The sequence below is a fragment of the Poecile atricapillus genome, chromosome 28 (genome assembly GCF_030490865.1).
Source record: "Poecile atricapillus isolate bPoeAtr1 chromosome 28, bPoeAtr1.hap1, whole genome shotgun sequence".
Taxonomy (NCBI): domain Eukaryota; kingdom Metazoa; phylum Chordata; class Aves; order Passeriformes; family Paridae; genus Poecile; species Poecile atricapillus.
The window spans coordinates 2,912,103-2,931,599 of NC_081276.1; the positions used below are offsets into that span (position 1 = coordinate 2,912,103).

General features: G+C 51.2%; 2 protein-coding genes across 14 annotated transcripts in view; one reads left to right on the forward strand and one right to left on the reverse strand.

The window, feature by feature from the left end:
• The window catches only part of PTBP1 (polypyrimidine tract binding protein 1), a 28,207-nt gene extending 27,975 nt beyond the window's left edge, over nucleotides 1-232 (reverse strand). For 4 of the 6 annotated variants that reach the window (XM_058858497.1, XM_058858496.1, XM_058858495.1 and 1 more), the window contains exon 1: nucleotides 105-232. In XM_058858497.1, the coding sequence (XP_058714480.1) occupies nucleotides 105-112 (8 nt within the window). In that variant the 5' untranslated portion in view covers nucleotides 113-232. The remainder of the gene's footprint in view (nucleotides 1-104) is intronic. The other 2 variants (XM_058858499.1, XM_058858498.1) reach the window with 2 other exon arrangements.
• A 254-nt stretch (nucleotides 233-486) lies between these two features.
• Nucleotides 487-19,497, forward strand: LOC131589381 (uncharacterized protein KIAA1958-like). Of its 8 annotated transcripts, XM_058858802.1 has the most exons (6): nucleotides 517-752; nucleotides 9,033-9,108; nucleotides 10,883-11,042; nucleotides 14,921-15,005; nucleotides 15,197-16,271; nucleotides 17,803-19,497. In XM_058858802.1, exons 4-6 carry the CDS (start codon nucleotides 15,003-15,005, stop codon nucleotides 18,684-18,686), a joined length of 1,962 nt encoding a protein of 653 aa, XP_058714785.1. In that variant the 5' UTR covers nucleotides 517-752; nucleotides 9,033-9,108; nucleotides 10,883-11,042; nucleotides 14,921-15,002; the 3' UTR covers nucleotides 18,687-19,497. The 8 variants fall into 8 exon arrangements, with proteins under 8 accessions (XP_058714788.1, XP_058714785.1, XP_058714783.1 ...); XM_058858805.1 differs by lacking the exons at nucleotides 517-752; nucleotides 10,883-11,042 and adding an exon at nucleotides 487-504; XM_058858800.1 differs by lacking the exon at nucleotides 10,883-11,042.

Genomic DNA, 19,497 nt, shown 5'->3' on the forward strand with positions numbered 1-19,497 from the left:
CGTCCCAGCCCCCGGCGAGGGTCCTCGACCCGGGAGCCCCCGCACCACGGGAGGGGTCCGGCAGCGCTGCTCGCGGCCCCGGAGCGGCGCCGGGCGGGACTCACCCGTCCATTGCACACGGAGACGACCCGGGAGCGGAGTGGAGGCGCCGCAATAGCGGGACGAGCGAGACCGCTCCGTGTTATAGACTCACAAAATGGCGGCGCCGCCCGGCCCGCCTCGCCCGCGCCGGTGCTCCATTGGTTGGCGGAGCTGTCACACTGACGGGAGGGCGGGACCGCCCGCCTCCCGGGGTTGGCGCCCTGGCTCCCCGCGCGAAGCCGATTGGCCGCGCGCGGGTAAGGGGCGGGGCGAGCCGCCGGTGCGCGGCGCCATTCGGTAGGCGGAGGGAGGTGGCGGGGAGGAGCCATCTTCAGAGCGGGAAGGGGGTCGGGATGACACCCAGAGCCGCCATCTTGATTGGGGGCAGGGCATCCGGAGGCACGGCGCTGGGCGCCATCTTGGGTACGGGCAAGGGGGTCCCCCCGCGTGCACGTTGTGCGGCCCGGGGCCGCGGGGGCGGCTCGGCCCCGCCGCCATGTTGGGGGCGGGCAGGGAAGCCGCGCGTCGCCGCCATCCCGGGTGAGGAGAGTCCGCCCGCCCTGCCCCTCGTGGTTCGCACAGGGCCGAGGGGCTTGCTTAAAGTATAGGATGGAGTGTGTGTAATCGCAATTAATGTCTTAAGGATAAAGATTACCAGAGGTGAGAGAGAGGTAAGACGTTAAACGTACTTGCCGGCCTGTGGCTCAGGTACCGTTGTGACCCTTTGCTGTCCAGCCCAGCTCTGTGGCCCATCACGGGCACTTCAGTGTGGAATTAGATCGGCTTGTCTCGCTCTTAATGTTGATCGTTGCCTGTAGGCCACACCTCTGCGGGGATTCATGTAGATTCCAGGGATTTGGGGCTTGTCAAGACTATGGAAGATTTGCTTTGCAAGTGCTGGGCCACCTCTAGTGAATTTCAAGCGACGGTGGTGGCTTTGTGTAAGATCCTTCTGTGGCTCCCGCAGGGTGACCAGGGCAAGACTGGGGGTCTGTCCCCATCCCTGACCCTCGGGCACAGCTGGATCCTCCTCACCACTGCTCCATGGAGCCACTGCTGCCATGGATGAAACACTCATGGATGAAACAGCGAGTATTTGCTCACTGGGAAGGGCATTAGTTGGTCAGTTTATTGCTAATTTCTAGTTCTGCCCTCAGCTAGGCTCCTCTGCCCTCCCAGCCCTCCCACCCAGGGCTTTTCTGTCAATGTATTTGGCAGTTCTACCAAAGTGCCTCTGCCACTGATAACCTGTAAAACACCAACACCTGGGCCGTGTATGTGAGGGCTCAGAAAATTGTTTTAAAAATAAGAGTGCAGATGAAATGTGGAGTGTTTTCCCTGGGCAGTGTTCTGCATTGTGTCGGGTAACTCCGGCAGGTACAGACATGCATTTTGCATTCTCGTGTCTCTCTTGAGCGCACACTTGACATGTGAGTAGGGAAGAGAAAAAGTTAGAAGTGAAGTGGTCTATTTTCTCCCAAACCCGTGTTGCTGTGCCAGGTTCTCTGGTTGGAGCCCTCATTTCTCATCGGGGCAGTGCTCAGAGGTTTCAGTGGCCAGGATCAGACATCGCCCAGCTGACTTTTGTCACCCTCCGTGAAATGCAAGAGCTTCCCTTGGCCTTGGATCTTTCCAGGAGCTGGGAACTCTGATTCCCGAATCTTTGGGTTACTTGACTTCCAGTTTGGCCCCTGTGGAGTTTAAAACCGAAGAAAAGTGTGTTCTGACCTATTGCTGAAGGCAACTAAACCTATCTGAAACCACAAGCAGTTATTTACTGGCTCCTGCATATGAAAGGCTCAGCTGCTGCCTCAGATTTACAACTGGAGGCAAAGAATGGGAAAATGATGGGATTATGGATCCACTGTAGCTGAGAGCCAGGGAGATAAAGTGATGTGATCAAAGACAGCAGGAATTTAGCTGCCAGCACAAAGCTCCCTGTGTTCCCTTTGACTGTGCCTGGTTTAAGGTGAATTTCCCATGGAGGTGTTTCTTCTGTAAGAAAGGAATCCCTTGATGGTAGAGGATGCTGTGGAGACAGAATCCCTTTTTTTTTCCCTATATGGAGTATTTCTGTACCCTAAGGAAGAGTACCCTGAACACCCCACAAAGACTGCAAACATTCATTAACACTTGTCACTGATCACAGGCCAGGACAGGGTTTGGTTTTCTAGTAGCTGCTGAGATGAGTTTATGGCATGTGCAGGTATTCCACGTGCTTTTCAGGTATCTTTGGCAGAGCAAACAGGTAAATGCCACCACAGGGTTCTTGATTTCCAAAGGCCTTTCCCTTGCAGGTCTGGTCTGACTTAAAAGGCTTTTTAACATTTGTGCAAGTTTAACCTGATTTTCCACAGTTCTTGCAGAAATGATGATTGTGCAACATTTTATCAGCCATTTTCCTGCAATAGGAACAGAGTTTTTTAGACAGCATCTGCTCAGGTACTATGGGACTACAAGTGACCAGTGACACTGTTGTGGTTTTCTCTGGGCCAAAGGGGAAAATGCTTTTAAGAACAAGATTACACTTGATATGAAAACACAGCAGGGAGCAGGACCAGCCCCTGTGTGTCCTTGTGTTTGTTTTGAAAAACAAACCCAGATGAAAATGACCATTATAAAAAAAAAAAAAATAAAAGAGGAGGGCAAAGGGAAAAAAATGAATCAGCTTCTTTTGTACGATCCTACAGCAGCGTCCCACGTCCCACCCTGGTTCTGGCTGTGGTTCCTCTGGCCAGGAAGGGCTCTGGGGCACACCCAGCTTATTCCCTTTTTGAGCCCTTCCTGCATGTGTTATCTCTTGGCATTTAGCTCACCAGCAGCAAAGAAAAACTCTGAAACAAAACCGACCCTTTCCTGCCTGTTCCTTTTGTATTGTTACACAGCTCCACAGCCTGTGTGGGGTCATGGACGCTTCTCTTTGCAACCTTGTCCTTCGCAAACTGGCAAAACTCTTCCCCTTCTCCTTCCTCTTCCACCCAGTGTTTCTGCCAGCAGTTTGAAAACCAGAATGCTCCTAAACAGGGGCTCAGTTCATGAACCAAACCCAAACCCATGGGCACGGTGGTGTTTGCTGGATACTGCTGCCAATGACAATTGTTTTCCTGGAAGTTCCTCTCCTGCCCCGTTATTCCCAGCAAGGCCATAAACTAGGGAACTCTCACGGATAACTGTGCTACCACTGAATCCCAAAAAAGCCATGGAGCAGGGGGTGTCTCCAATCCTGCTTCTCTCTGTGGCTTTTAGCTATTTTCAATTCATCTCAGTGAACACGGTGGCTGAAATTTTGAATTTTTTTTATTTCAAAGCGTATTGGCAGCTTTCAGCAGTATCTCACAGTGCCAGAACATTCTTCTGTGCATCGTTCACGGTGCCACATCACCACTCTGGGAATGGTTAGTGCAGAGCAGGCGGAGCAGGAGCAGAGCAGAGCAGAATCCCTGCAGAGTTTGTCAGTCCAGCAGACATATCTGGCTCTGACCCACAGCCTCCCCTCCTCGTGCCTGAGAGGAGGGACCAGGAGAAGGACTCAAAGTGCCTCTGCAGCTGGGGTAGTTGGAGGAGGAGGGGTGGGAGAGCTGGTTGTGTTAGTTCCAGCATCTGGGAGAGTAGTGTGCAGCTCATACCTGCACACACGTGGCTTTCTGAGCAGGACACAACATGAATGAGGGGAGTGTTTCTTCCATTGATCCACGAGGGTTTGGCAGCATGGAGTACTATCAAAGAGCGTTCTGACTGGTAGTTGATAAATAAATGGCTTTGGAATTAAGCTTCATGTGCTCTCAGTAATAAAAAGAAGTGTTCTTGGAGACTGATTTTTTACAAGGGCCTGGACAAGGGGGGGAACGACTCCATGATTCTGTGATTCCTGACCTGTGTATGGGCTCCCTGAGCAGGGTGTCTGTGACAGCTCTGCCACCACAGCAATGTGAGACCTTCTGCGCAGGGCCAGAGCTGAGCAGGTGAGAAACACTCTGCAAGGCAGGAGAGCTGCACCTGGACATGGTTTTTGTTGCCATTGCACACCCTGAGTCCCCCTTTTACAGCTGTGGGTATTTCGTGCTGCAAACACCTTCATGAACTTTAGATTTGAAGTAGAATCACAAGAGCTCACATTTTACATATTTCCTTCTTTTTAATCCACGATGCAAGAGACTTCTCTGTATTTCTGCTGTTCCCCATCCATGTTATTTCAGCACTTCCCTGTCCCCACGGCTCCTCCCGATGCTCTGGGGTGACTCATTTCCTGTGCGGGACGAACCAGCCATTTCCTGTCTGTTCAACACAGGACTTTTTTCCCTCCTAGTCAGGGTTGGAGTGGTGAAGATTAGGTTATGGTTTGGTGAATCTGTGATTTGATTAATCTATGGTCTGATTATTCCTCCTGCAATTCATCCCATAGCTGCTCTTCCCCAGAAATGACCTAGCAGCATTTGCAGCTCATGGCTGCCCTTGCTCTCCAGGACCCAGGGCTCATGATTTGGACTCTGACATTAAATTCATCACTCTAACAGTGATCACTCTAACCAGGTATAACAGTGCCATCCTTCCAGTCACTGCAAACCAGATCTTCTCTTCATTCAACCCATTTCAGCTCATAATAAACAAGATTTTAAAACCACTAGGCAAAGCCACTGATCTCACAGCACAGATCAAAGCCAGAAATTTTGATTTATCCCCTAAGTGCTACCAAGGTTGCTTATTGTCATTTGAGAAATCCAGGTAATACCTGTGTTTGTATTAGACACAAGCTATCAGGAGGCTGGGTTGGTTCCTGTATTGATTCTGTGCCTGTATTTATTCCAGTTCTTCCCTCCAACCTGTGCTCCCAATTTCCTGAGCCACTTCTTATTCCCATCCCATGCTGTGACTAACTTGTGGACAGCTCTTGGAGCTCAGACATTGCCTGGCCATTGGAATGCCAGCATGAGGTGTCACAGCACTTTTGAGCAGCTTTTTACTTCTGGATTTTTTAATTATTCTTTTAATCTTATTTGAACACTTGGACTCATCAGCCTGCCATAGACCTGGAATGTTGGGGAAGAAACCCCCAAACAGTAGGGATGCTGCCTCTGGAGTCTGAATGGAGCACATGTGAAGGGCTGAGCTCTGAATAATTCATACCTGTAATGATTTATTCATGCCCAAAGCTGGATACCTCCCTGTGACTTTCCATTATCTCAAAGAGAAGGCCGGTTCCGATTCCATTCCGCTGTCCCCAGCCCAGTGCCAGCTCCTGAGCTGGACTCAGAGCAGGGTGGCTGACATCTCTGCTCTACACAAACAGGCACCTCCTGCCCTTCAGTGCCACAGCCGTGGCCCCTGACACCCGAACTGAAATGTAGGGACAGGTCCTTACACATTTTCCGGAAAGAACAGCAGGTTAGTTTAGTAAGCAGGTAAAGCTCTTTTCCATGGATACACAGGGAAAATGAGATCCTGAGGTCACAATGGTTGCATGACGAAAGGTCACTTTCTGAACATGGAAAACAGGCCCTGACTTGGTGATGTGAGACCGTTGAGCTGAGCTCACTCTCCACCAGAAATTGCAGATTCTGTAAAGTTACAGATTCTGACACAGTTGATGCCACATTGCAGAATGCTTTTCTGCCCTTCCAGAAACCTTGCAGGAAGGCCTGGACAAAGAGAGCAGCAGCTCAGGCTCATCTTTCCTGCCTTCTATGCACTTTCAGAAAATATAATCAGGAGAGGTTTACAGGGCCGTGCTCTGAGTTCCTGACCTGGGCGAGGATTCTGCAAGACATTCAAATTCCGTCTGTCTAGAAAGGCTGAAAGATGATCCCGTGTTTCAGAGAGTCCAGACCCCCAGGCAGCACTGCTCCTCACTGGCTGGTGTGAAATTTCCTAATTGTTTAACGTGCAATCCTGACTATTTTTGTCCTTGAAATAGGCTCTGCATCAGCATAATTAAAAATGTCAAACAGGCTTGAGAACCTCTCCAAGTTGCTAAAAATGAATGTGAATTTCCTCCATGCAGCCTCACTCCGTCTCTCCCTTGCTCTGGCCTCAGCTTTTCCGAGTGCCTGGTTCCAGCCCCTCAGCATAGTTTGCATTCCACTGCCAAGAATGAACATTTATTTATACAAACAACCCTCCTTCCAAGCACATCTCCAGCTATCCCAGGGCAGGGAAGTAAACACCATTTCTTGTCTGTCCATAGCTCCAGCTCTGCATTTCCTGCTTGATTTAGTCAGGGGCTTGTTTGCAGGGAGACCCGAGTACCATTCTGTTGCTTCCCTGTGCCCAGCAATGGCCTGGGAAGCTCCTTCACTTCCTTACAATGATTTCATTTTGTGACCCTCTTGAGGATAATGCCACTTTCCTGATCAGCCTCTCGAGGGGGCTTGCTGGCTTAGCAACAATTTTCAGAGCTGGAACCTGTGGGGCTGCGCAGGACTTGGAGAGTACTCAGCCCCGCGGATCTGCTTCTCTCCCAGCACACCATAACCTGGCGTTCCCAGTCCATTACTGAAGTGTGGTGCTGTACTGGTTCTCCCAGCAGTGCAGGTGGCACTGTAGTGGAGCTCAGAGGGAACTGGAACAGCAGCTCCCAGAGCAGCAGTGCCACAGGGCTGAGGGGAGGCAGGTGCAGCTCATGCATTATTGCTGCAGGTCTCCATCGCTCACCTGCCAGGCTCTGTGATTGTTCCTGAAACCTTAGCTCTGCCCCTCTGTCCACAGGTGTCTCCTGTTGCATCTGCCATTCGAATGGATATGGCACAGATACCAGATGATTCCAGACAGGAGAATGTCACAGTCTGAGCACGAGTCATTTAAATGAAAAAGGGTCCTGACAGAGAGACATGCACCTGCAGAGCATTTAGGGATGCTCCCTCGGGTGTGGAGCCTGCCTGCTGCTTGCTCCCTGCTCTGAACACAGGATTTTACAGACAGAAATTGCAGCAACATTCGAAGAGGTGTCTACAGTATAAAGGGAGATGTGTGTGTGTCCCCAGGGCACACAGATCACACAGGTGTGTGTGCCCCCACCTCAGGGACATGGATCACACAGGTGTGTACAGCCCAGTACTGCCCATGTGCTCTTCCATGTTTGTGTCTGCAGCCCCTAATCCGTGCTGTGGTTCCCCTGGAGCTGAGGGGGACACAAGAGACTCCAAAGGCAGAAGGAGCAAGAGGACAGGAGAGATTGCCCAAATCCTGCTCTCCCCCTTCCCAAATCCTGTATTTTGGTGCCACACATGTCAGCTCAGGAGCCTCAGCTTGTTTCCACACTGAGTCAAGAACAAAGATGTCCAAACACAGCCAGCTCAGTGAGGATGGGGACAGCCATGCTCTGTGCCTGCCGTGAGCCCCATTGTCATCCCGGCCAAGAACGACATCATTTCCCCAGAGCTGCAGCTCTATTAAACACAAAGCTCCAAATTATTTCCTACTTGGATCAAAGATGTGTTTGTTCCAGTGGCACTTAAGTTTAAAAGGCAGTGTTGGGGATGAATGAAACCTTCCCAGAGGCAGCTGCTGAGGCTCAATTGGTTTGTCAGTGCTGTAGTTATGCTGTGGGCATCTCGTGGTTGCTGGCCCGTATGTTCCTGAAGGATGTTGTGCAGTGGAACAGCTTAGGGAAGCCTTGCTCTGGGGCTAAGGGGCTTTTGCTTTCATGATGTGAAGGTTTGCTCATGCTTCGGATGGTGAAAGTGTTCAGGAATCTCACATTCTGATTGCAGACTCAAAGCCAAAGCGCTCTGGATTAAACTGGGTGGAAGACACACAACGGCCTGTATGTGCAGAACCATGGAGTTGGAGGTTTGATTATAGTCTGGGGTCTGGGTGAGGAACCTGCTCCCTAAATACCATCTCCTGGTCTGGATTGTATAGCAGATGCTCCCTGTGACAGACAGGAGGTGAAGGAAGCCCTCTGGAGTATGAAATTAAGCATTAAAAGAACATGAAGGCAGGGACATGCAGCATGTGAAGTCAGGGAGAACTGAGAACACTGGCAATGCCAAAGGAACAAAAGAAACTCAATATCCTTCAGAAGTTTTAATATTTAATTGGTGAGCTGTCTGATACCACGGCAGTGAGTGTGGCAGGCAATGACAGGAACCTGTGCAAGGGGCATTTCATGGGGCCCCAGCATCCCCAAAACACAGGCACGGGGCTCCTTGTGTGCAGAACCAGCAGTTATGTGTGCAGCTCCCTGCTCTGCACCACAGCACTGAACTCCTGGTTTTGGGTAAAACCAGCACCACCACAGCCCAAAATAGTCCTACTGCCTGGCAGCAGGTCTGGAAGCTGGAGATCACAAACCAGCATCACTCCTGGCTCCTTCCTGTGCAGGTACTGCCTGCACCTTCAGCCAGAGGAGCATTTCCATGAGCTCCCTCACTCTCCCAAATTCCCTCCAGAGGGGCAGTTCAGCTACATTTTCTTACTTGAAGGCCAGGGCTCAAAAAATACATGACAATACTTTATTTATTGAGAAAATACTTTGTTCCATACTGCAGGATGACAAGTTCCTACTGCAGCAGTTGGAAGTCAGTTCTCAGAATCCTTCCCCGAGGGACACTTTCTGCTGAGAGCTCTAGATCCAAACCACCCATTGGTTTCTCTGGATCTTTTGAGTGGAGTTGTCTGGTTTCTCCTCGCACTCTGGGCAGGGTGTTACGGCTGCAGTTCTCCCAGATCCAAGGCCAAGTGTGTGTTTCTTGTCCAAAGGATCATCCAGCTGTGGGGTTTTCATCCCTAAGGCTCTCAGCTCTGCTCTCAGGGAGTGGGGGACAGCAATGGAGAGCCAGTCTCCAGATCCTGCTGGTCTTGCCTGCTCCAGGTGGCCACTCAGAGCCCAACAAAGGCAAGGGCTCTCAGCTCTCAGGGCAGAGAGCTTTGTTCATGGCTTCCACTCCACCCCAGGGACTGGCAGATTGCTTTGAGTTCCCTTTCCTAAGGAACACATCTCCCCTCTCTCCTAGGCTGCACCCTGGATAAGATCCTGTCCTTGGGCAGTGCTGTGTGCTGTGGGAGGCTGCCTGCCTGACCTTGGAGCAGGTAAGGGAGACAGTGGCACGTCAAACAAGGCCAGAGTAGAAAACTGAGCAGGATCCAAGGCTCCAAAGGTGGGAACCTCACAGATGGCATCACCAGGGAGCATAAAGCAATGCATTTGCCTTTGGCAAAATCCTGGGGTGCTTCTCAGGGGGATGTTCTGTGAGGGATAAGAACTTGGGTCTCTTTGTGCTCCTGGTACCAGAGATCCAGGAGGGACTGGAACAAGGCTTCCCACAGCCAGGGAGCTTCCCCTCCCCTGCAAGGTACTTTGTTACCAACAATGTGTTTTTCCTGCCTCCAGGAGCCATTTCCCATCACATCCCAGCAAACCTCTGTAAACACCTGGGGTGCAGAAGTGAACGTGAGCGTTTGCCTGGTGCTGGTGAGACTGAGTCCTGCACCCCCAGGCTGAGGCTGAGTCACCTCAATTTCAGGGGCTTTAGACAGGGGTAGGAAGGAGCTGAGGTGTCAGTCACTAAAGACGGTCTGTATTGCAAAAGAAGTAGGTTACCATGTCCTATTGTGAACAATTACATCTAATTACAAGTCACAGCTTCACCACAAATACTATTTAATAACAAATTGATGCCACACTCCAGCCATTGTGTGCTGGGGGAACACGTCAGCTCTGGCCTGTGGGCAGGTGGGACAACAGGGGAGGGGGTCTGGCTCAGCTCAGGGAGGGGCAGGTGCCAGGCCCCAAAACTGGGGTGAAACTGGCTGCTGGATTTTGTTCCCAGCAGTGGTGTGTGGGTTTGGGTTGGGTTGGATTGGTTGGGGTCAGTTTAGCAGATGGTTGACGAAACATCCTATGTCACACAATGATTTTAGTTAAACTTTAAAAAGCTGCTCAGAAATGTAAAAAAACGCAATAAACGCCTTAGCAATTAAACGAAACGGGATTTGCGCTCTCCCCTTGCCAGCCCCAGTTGTTGGCTTTGGCTGTTTGGTGGAGCAGCACTGACCGAGCCCGGCCCGGGATCTCCCTTCTCTCGGCCCCGCCGCACCGGTGCGGCTCTGCCTGCGGTGCTGCGGCTCCGGCGGGGCCCGGGACCGGCGCGGCCGGGCCGAGCACCGGGGGCCGAGCTCCCCCTGCCGGTACCGGAGCCGAGCTCCCTCTGCCGGTACCGGAGCCGAGCTCCCCCTGCCGGTACCGGAGCCGAGCTCCCCCTGCCGCTACCGGAGCCGAACTCCCCCTGCCGGTACCGGAGCCGAACTCCCTCTGCCGGTACCGGAGCCGAGCTCCCCCTGCCGCTACCGGAGCCGAACTCCCTCTGCCGGTACCGGAGCCGAGCTCCCCCTGCCGCTACCGGAGCCGAGCTCCCTCTGCCGGTACCGGAGCCGAGCTCCCCCTGCCGCTACCGGAGCCGAGCGCTCCCCCTGCCGCTACCGGAGCCGAGCTCCCTCTGCCGGTACCGGAGCCGAGCGCTCCCCCTGCCGCTACCGGAGCCGAGCTCCCCCTGCCGGTACCGGGCGGCGGCTCCGGAACAAAAGGGTTCCCGTTCCACGTCGTTCCCCGTTGATTCGCGTGTCTGGCGCGCTCAAACGCGGCAGAACCGGGAGGAACAAAGGTGCTCGTGCAGCGGGAGGTGCCGGAGCCGCCCGGTGCCCGGTGCTTGGCGACAAACCCCGAGAGCAGCGAGTGAAGCAGCGATGCTCCTGCACGGGCCCAGGGTGAGGGGACAGATCGCTGTCACACGAGCAGCGGTGGGGGACACGGTCAGTATCCACGGCTGGGCTGTGCCGGTAACGTCTCTGTGTTTATCTGTCACAGCTTGCACACGGAATCGTGGGGACAGCGCAGCCAGCTGTCCCCAGGGCACTGGCACAGCTGTGCCCCCAGACCCCACCTTGACACTGTGTCAGTGCTGCAGCATTTCCTGCCCAGGTCGCTGATTTCAGCTCTCCAACTTCCTCCTCCTGGGAAATACAACGTGAGCTCCTATTAATAGAAGTTTGTGGTTTCTAATGAATTTTTTCCTTCACTCAGGCTGGTTTGGTGGCTGATCCCTGTTTGGTGGCCCAGTGCTGTGCCAGCTGCCCGTGACTTTTATTAGCACTTTTCAGAGGCCTTGGTTTAGTGCTCACAGTTTCATCCCAGGCCTGTGGCTCTGGAACGCAGCCCCTCAGAAGCAGAGATAATTAGAACTCGGGGGGAAAAAGTGGTGTCCGAGTCTTTGAACAAAAAAGGTCTTGTTTCAGGAATGTGGTGCTGGAGGCCAGTGTTTGCCAGCAGGGTCTGTCTCCTGCTTGGAGCTGGTGCCTGCACTCACATCCTGCCCTCCGCAGACACTCTGGGTGGGATTTTCTGGGAGCATCTCTCAAAATGGAGGCAGAGTGCCCCGTGGCAAGTACAGGATGTATCCTGAGAATTGTATTTCTGCAAGCAGAGCAGGAGGGGCTGGTAGAAGGATGTGGGGAAGCAGGAAGAGAGCTGAAGAGGTGCTCATAAGATTCCTGTACAGGGCAGATGAGGAGGGAAACAAACAACGCAGAGAACAGGAAAACCGATACGCTAGAAAATCATGGATCCACCCCCTGGGCTCCTGCTAAGGAGGATGGGACAAACTCCATGATTTCTGGCAGCCATGAGCTGCAGCTGCTCCACTCAGCTCCCATACTGCAGCCAGATGCGTTGGAGTGCAGCCCCTCCTGCCCTGACACAGCCCCGGCAGTGCCCCCATGCTCTGGCAATGCCCCACACGTGTTTGGGGATGTCCCAGGTCCCCTCACCTCCAGGGAGGGTTTCCCAAGGGAGCAGGGAAGGGGGCAGGAGTCAAGTTTAAGCACTGCTGTTCTGTATCCTGTTGTTTTCCTACCAGGATTGTTGCAGTTTCCTGCACTGTCTTATCTGGAGCAGGGAAGCCAGCGCTCTCCAGTTCTCTGGCTCTGTGCATGTCCCAGGTTCTAATCTGCAAAACAGGCGTTGGAGCCTGTGAAAGGAACCAGCCAGGGCTGTCACAGGGCAATGGGACAAGGACAGAGGGGGCAAAGGGCTTTTAGTGCCTTGAAATTAGTGTCTTTATGTAGTGTTCATGTTTGTACAAGGCTGTGTCTGTTTTATGGGTTTAGGCCTCCAGCACACCTGGGAGGGGGAGAGAGGAAGATCCCAGTGGTGACATTCTCTGGTGATTCTGTCTGACAGACCTTATAGGAGGATAAATCTCAGAAAGTGCTGAGTTTGCTTTTCCCCCCACCAAGGACTCAAAGGACACACATAAAGTCTTAAAACCAAAAAAGCATTCCCATGTTTCAGTCAGCCCAAAGTTCAGTCTCCCCTGAAGTGCTGGAGACTCCTGTGAGATTGTCTGGCCATTTTTTGGAATACAGAGGTAAAATCAGCACCCACAGCACTGAGGCCTTGAAAGCTGTGCAGAGCAGGGCCTGAGAAAGCCAAACCTTGTAGATTCAAAAAATAAAAAAAACACCCAACACTTTCGTGTTTTTTACCATGAGTGAGCCTGAATTCACCTAGCTGTAGGTTTTAGCTGTAGACTGAATTCCCCATGGGTTAAAAAAAATTAAAATACTTTACTGTACAGCTCTGGAATGTCCTGTTTTCCTGCAGAAAGGTGTGGGTCCTGTTCACAGTGTCCATTATCAGATGGGAGCCTCTCCTGGAAAGAGGATTAACCCACAACATCACTCCCAGCCACACAGACACTGAATCAGGCACAAGGCTCCAAAACAAACCTCACCCCAAACTCTAATCCCAGACCCTTCCCCACAGGAATCCCAGGGTTGCTGGAAGCAGTTAAACACTGTGGCAACGATCAAGATGGATTTCTATTATTCAAAGGAAGGACAGATACGCCAGTTTAGGCTTTGGGGAAAGGACAGTGGTCGTTTTTCTCACTCAGCTGTGACTGTGAATCCAGACTGATTCCACTTGCCATTCCTTTGAGGGAATCACAGCTGCTGGAAGTCTGAGGGCCACAGCAGCTTAAAGGGTCTGTAGCCGAGCACCAGAGCCTGTGCTGGGAATTAAATAGCAAGAGAAAAAAAGGCTTTTCTTTCCAAGAGATCAGGAAGAGGAAGACATGTGCCTGGAGATAAGGAAAGATAAAAGCATTCCATTTGCAGAGGCCTGTGATAGGGATCAAGATGTTCATCTGCCAAGTCAGTAATTTTGTGGCCGTATGACCATGCGGAGTTTCCGTTCCTGTTACCTTTTCCCACACTGACTGAAGGCACCAGATTGTTGGCATGGAAGTTCCTTTTGAGTCTCTCTGAGTGGCTCAGCCCTTTCGGGGAATTGCACAGGCTGAACTCGAAGATAAAACTAAAACTCTCTTTTACTTCAGGAGGGAAAATGGTTCTTCCCCAAGTTTATGTTCAGCTTGTAGGGCTCAGCAGGAGCAGGCTGTGAGCTCCCTGGCCTGGGGAGGTGGGAACAGGTCAGATACCTCTGGGGAGAAGCTTGGGTAGAGCTTGTTTTCTATGAGGGGTCAGGGCAGCTGAAATGGCCATTGGAGGTGACTCCCTGCCCTGTTTGCTGGGATTCATCAGGAGTGAGCTCACAGGAACAGTAGATCCCATACAAAGCCTTGATTAACATCAGGAGCTCAGATAGCATTTGCTGCTTCCAAAAAGGCTTTTATTGTCTTTTTGTTAAAGCAGCAGCAGATTTCAGTAAAAAAATTTCAGTAAATCCCGCCTTTGCACATTCCACATGCTGGCACGCGCAACAGCCAAGCATTTGGGCTAAAATTATCTGTGCTATCATTAGGAAGGAACATATGGATTGATGGATAAGAAGGGAGCTGTGCTGCTGTGCTCTAGGCTCACCCCAAAGGGAGCAGTTCCTGTGCCTCTTGCTCAGAGGTGTGACCTGTTCTCTTTGGACAGGAGAGCCAATGTGTTGGGCTGGTGCTAGATGGGCACCAAAGGCCACCCAGGGCATTGGGCACTGAGGGCACTGGGCACAGCACAGCCATTCCTGCCCCTGTGCTGCTGGCTTCACCCTCAGCCTAACTCCCAGATTCCCGAGATAAATCCTTGTGGACAGGCACATGTTCATGGATTACAGGGCAGTCCTTCCCTGTGTTCTCCCCGAGAGCAGTGTTCCTTGTAGGCCAGAACTGCTCAAAAGAACTGCTCAAAGAACCACTTTAGGCAAGGTTCCCATGTCCAGCATTTTCTTTTTAAAAAGCCTTGCCTCTTTTACCATCACTGATTGCAAAGCTCTTGATTAATCATGAACTGAGATGCGAGTGTGTGGTGTTAGCCATGGCCACACAGGCTCCCGGGCTGCCGTGGTGCTGAGGGCGTGTTATGTGTTCCCTGTGGCACAAAAACAGGGATGGTTTCCAGGCTGCTGCATGGAGCCTTCTGAACAGATGGGAGGGTTTCAGATTTAGTCTCTAATATAAATTCGAGTTGCATGTGCAAGTCCTTCAGTTGGGAAACTGCCTGTCATGACTGTTTGCAAAGTCGGAGAATGTCAGGCTGAACCAGCCTCACTATTCCTGGTTCTCTCTCTGTAGTTCAGCACTTGGAGACACAGAGCTTGCCAACCCCAGAGTGCTGAAGGAATGGCTTGCAGAGTTCAGTTTGTAAAATTCTATTTTCAGTGTTTATATTTAGTTTCCGTTTCGTTGGTGTTGCAGAAGCTGATCCTGCAAATATTTACCCCAGTTAGGTTTTGTGTGTAGAGTTCTTGGGAGTGCAGTGGGAACTCAGCCCAGGGAGGGCACAGGCCTGCAGTGGGCTGAGCATGGAGAAATTCAGTTGCATTTTCTGGTCAGGGTTTTATATGTATACATATACACATATCCATGTATACAGCACACATATGTGATGATCATTTCAGGTTCAGAGAGAGAAAGGCCATTCAAAGAGTCACTTACTGATCCCCACCTGAGAGAAGGCTCAGTGAGACAGAAAGCAGCAGCATGGTGAGTGTTCTGTTATGGCATAAATGATAGCACAGACAAGAAAGAAAGAACAAATTAATTTTTAAAAGGAGTGCTGAGTTGAGGCTGCTGGTCTACAATTACTGTACTGTTGGGGAGGGACAGAAACAGCCCCAGGACTGCTCTTGTCTGCACATCCTCTCTCACTCACCTTCTCTCCAACACCTTTACAGAGCAAGAACACCAGTGACAGAGGGTTCAGCGATGCCAGTTCCCTTCAAGCAGATCTCTCCAATCTTGTGATCTGGGCACACAGTCACGGGACCATCTGCAACCAGATCCCATCCCTGGCATTTGTGCAGAACATGGGTCACCTGAGCGATGGCAGCACTGTGGTGTGGATGTGCACAGTTGGACATGCCTATCACTGGCACTGTGGGAACTTACATGACCGAGGTGAAGAAGAGACTGAGGCTGTAGGAAGGAGAAAGAGGCTCCTGTCTTCTGAGTCTTTGGCAAGGGAATCCAAATTTGAGGAAAAGAGGTTCAAGCTGACCCCATCATCTTTTGAGATGGGTCAAGCAGATTCTGGGAGCACAGGGTTATGTGGCAGATCCCAAGGAATCAGTGGCAGGAAACCTGTACCATCAATATCTGCAGAAGAGAAGTACTTGCCAAAGTTTGATACTAGAGTTCAAACTGGCGAAGAGGACGAGAAGTCCAAAAGTGACAAAGACATACAGCTCATCTCTGATGAAGAGAAGCATGAGGCAGATGAAGACAACCAAGGAGACAGAATCAGCCAGGAGAATGTGTCAGAGCCATCTGTTGAGGAGTTGGAGATGCCTCACTGCCAGACGAGGGCATTGCACCAGCCAGCAGCCTCCCAAAGAGCTGCCTGTGCCCCCACAGCAAGGTCTCCTGTCAGTGACTCAGAGGACCTGAGCACAAACATCCTGAAGCTGGGTCCTTTCACTGCTACAGGGCCCACAGCTGAAACTTCCAGATCAAAGAGCCTCCTGGGGTCAGAAACACCAAAGGTATGTTTCAAATCCCTTCCCATCCTCAGCGCTAAGGCCAGGGCCCAGCTTGAATCACAGCCCTCTGTGATACTCTTTGAGTTCCAAGCCGCTGCTGATGTTCAGCAACATCTCCAGCTGAGCCCTCCCAAGTGTAGCACACCGAGAATGGGCTCCAGCAGGGATGGTGCTGAGAATGTGAGTGAGGACAGTGACACATCCAGGCAGACACCTTGTTCTTCAGCCTTCCAGAGTCCAGAGAGCCATCCACCTGCAGCCTCAAATGAAGGTAAGACAGCCTAGAGTTCTGTGCCTGCAGGGGTGTGGGGGTGTTCTATTAATCACTTTCCCAAAATATCCAAGGAGGGCGAGTTCACATCACTGCCAAGATCTGTACTGCAGCATCTAAGTAAATATCTTGGATTTGGGGCACTCCTGTTTCTGCTCAAGGGGACTGCAAAGCTCCCTGCCTAAAGGAATTGGTACTTCTGTAGGAAATGCCCTTCTCTGGGGTACCCAAAGATGTTCTTGGCTGTGCCCCAGCCCCAACATCCCGGTTTGAATACTTTGGTCTTCCAAAGTACTCCCAGTATTCCCTCACAGTATGTTGGCCATACTTGAGAGAGTCCCTGTGGGAAACTGGAGCCAGAGTGGGTAACTCAGGTGTCAAGAGGAAGAAACAAGAGGAAGTAACACAGAGAAATTGTGGCCAAATTTGGCTGCACCAAAGCCAGTGGCAAAACCTCCCAGTGCTGGCAGTGGCAACAGTCAGTTCTGCATAGGAAATTGCTTTAGCCCTTTCAAGAATGAAAGTTTTCATATGTGCTGTCCTGCAGCACAGGGGCCTGGGTGTGTCCTTGCAAAGGGCAGAGGTTGCTGTGGCAGCATTTGGGGTCTGCCTGGGGTATGCTTACAACACCAGTGCTGGTCCTGAAAAGGCTTAGGGGTTGTTGTTCCTTGTGGAGCCATAACGACACAAACTGCCACAACTGGGGTTTGGGAGCAGTATTTTACTGTTTTCATAACTGATGTCACATGTCATCTGAAGGGACTGGGAGTTCTTCTGGGAATGTCTGTGTAGTAGCTGTTTCTGCCAAGGTAACTGGCTCATGGCTCAGAGGAGGCCTCAGCATTATTGATTCATGAGCTGTTCCTCTCTGCACCTGGAGCAGTCAGTACAAAACAGGCCAAAACCCCAAACCAGTGAGACAGCCATCAGCCTTTCAGGACGACAGCTAAGCCTGTAAAAAAGAACCTGGTGCAAAAAGGGAGATCTCTAGGTGTTGGCTCATGAGCCCTTTTCCATCACCCCGTCCTCAGCCCTGGACGAGGCACAGGCGAGCAGATGGAGCTTTCCAGCAATCCAAAGCATTCATTTCTCATGCTACATCGAACTAGGTAGATGTGGTATTGCCATGGCAACTTGAGAGAGAGCCCAACCAGAATCCTGGCAATCCTTTAAACAAAATCATAGTACACTTTTCACTCGCCTGTTTGTTCTCCCTCACCATCCACCCCAACTTTTAGTCCATGCTGTTATTTCACAGTGAGAGGGAAATTTCCCTGTAAGGCAGTGAGCAGGGCCAGCTGCCAAGGGAGAGGGAGCAGGAAGGAGCTTGACTTTCCCTGGAAAGCTGGGCACTTGTGCTAGCTTGTGGAGAACATAAATATGACCCACAGTTGTAGGGGAATGGATCTGGGAGAGTTCTATCCTCTCTGAATGGCTTCCAGAAGGTAGGTAGACACTATCCTGTATCTCCTGGTGTTTTACTGATCTTTGTGGATTCTTGCTGTCCATAAAGTTGTGTCTTGTCTTTTAGATGTGCTGAAGAAGCAGAAGAAAACCAATAGCACTGGAGACATAGAAGTGTTCAAAGAGTGGCTGAAGTTGCACCACCCCTCCGAGACACGCAAGATCCACACGCTGCCTCCTGCAGACCTTGACCACTACCTGGTCTCGTTCTTCAGCTCTGCCAAGAGACAGAATGGCATGGATTTTTCTTCCAATTCTTTAAATTTCTTCCAGCACAACATCAGCCGGTTCCTCAAGGACCACAACTACCCATACAACATATTGAGAGGGCCAGAGTTCAGGGCCTCTCAGGAAGCCTATAAATTAAATCATTGGTGTCTGTTCCTAAAGGAGGAAGGGTGGAGTGTTGTGGAGAACATGACAGATGATGATGTGGAAAACCTTTCTAAGAAGGGAATTTTAAGCAAGACACACCCTCAGGGCTTGCTACACCTCATGTTCACCAGCCTCATTAGGGGGTTTGGGGCCAGCACCCACTACCAGGCCCACCAGCTGTACTGGGGACAGGTGGTGCTGAGGAAGACCAAAGGAGAGCTGGAGTACTTGGAGTGGAAAGATGATCTGAGCCCCAAGGGAGACAAAGAGGAGCTATGCCCACGGCTCTTTGCCAAGCCTGAGGATCCAGAGAACTGCCCAGTTGCTAGTTACAAGGAGTATGCCAGGAAGAGGCCACCAGACATGCTGAAAGACAACCACCCTCTGTACCTGTTTCCCAAGTCACTGTGCTCCGTCTGGGACGAAGTGTGGTACAGCAGGAAGGCACTGACAAAACCCAAAATTTATAAGATCTTGAAAGTTATTACCCAGGAAGTCAAAAAAACTGAAAGGAAGACCAGGAAACTGGTGTGTCCCTTTGGCTTTGCCCCTTCAAGCTCTCCAAAGCTGGTCTGAAGCAGAATCCTATTGCAATATTTGGTGTAGGTTGAGAACAAACGTCCTTCTGCTGGGCTTCACCTTGGCACTGAAGGTACCTACAGATTTGCAGTGCCTTGGCATTCAGAGAATCTCCTTTGTTGTTGTTTCTGTTACTGGAATTGATAATTCAGTGAGTTAAGGAGAATCTTCAGTTTCACATTTGCCTAAAAAGTTAATGTTCTACCATGTGGTCAATGCTGTTAGAAACAGTGCTGATACAGAGAGGGCTCAGAGGTGGCAGAGCCTGGCCAGGAGCATCAGCTGCACCCACATTTTGAGGGTGACACCACACACAGCTCAGCCTGGGGCACAGACCTGCGGGGAAGGATGAGCAACATGAGGAGAGTGATGACGCTGCCGATCCCAACCTCATAGGAATGCTTCTGACAAGGTTCAGGTCATTTCCCTTAGGGAAAGATTCATAGATGGAAGAAGTTATGGCTGTTTAAAGAAGTTATTTAAAGTGTCTGACAATGTTGAAAGGTTTTATAGTAAGTGGTTTCTGTGGAGTGCAAAACACAGCTCCACTAAGGCACTGGGAGGTGAGCTCAACTCTGCTCAGCTGCTCCAGTGCTGTTTAGAACCTTTTTGGTTGCATTGTTGACAGAGCCAAATAAAAGAACCTTTAATTCAGCCCTGTCTGTCTGTGCCTGAACAGCAGGTGATGCTTTTCTGTAACACTGGTGTGGTCCCTGTTGTGCTCAGTCTCCCCTGCTCCCAGCCCAGTGGCAGAGCTTTGAGCCCTTTGAAGCCCTATGAACCATCCCCATGGTGTCAAACGAAGCCT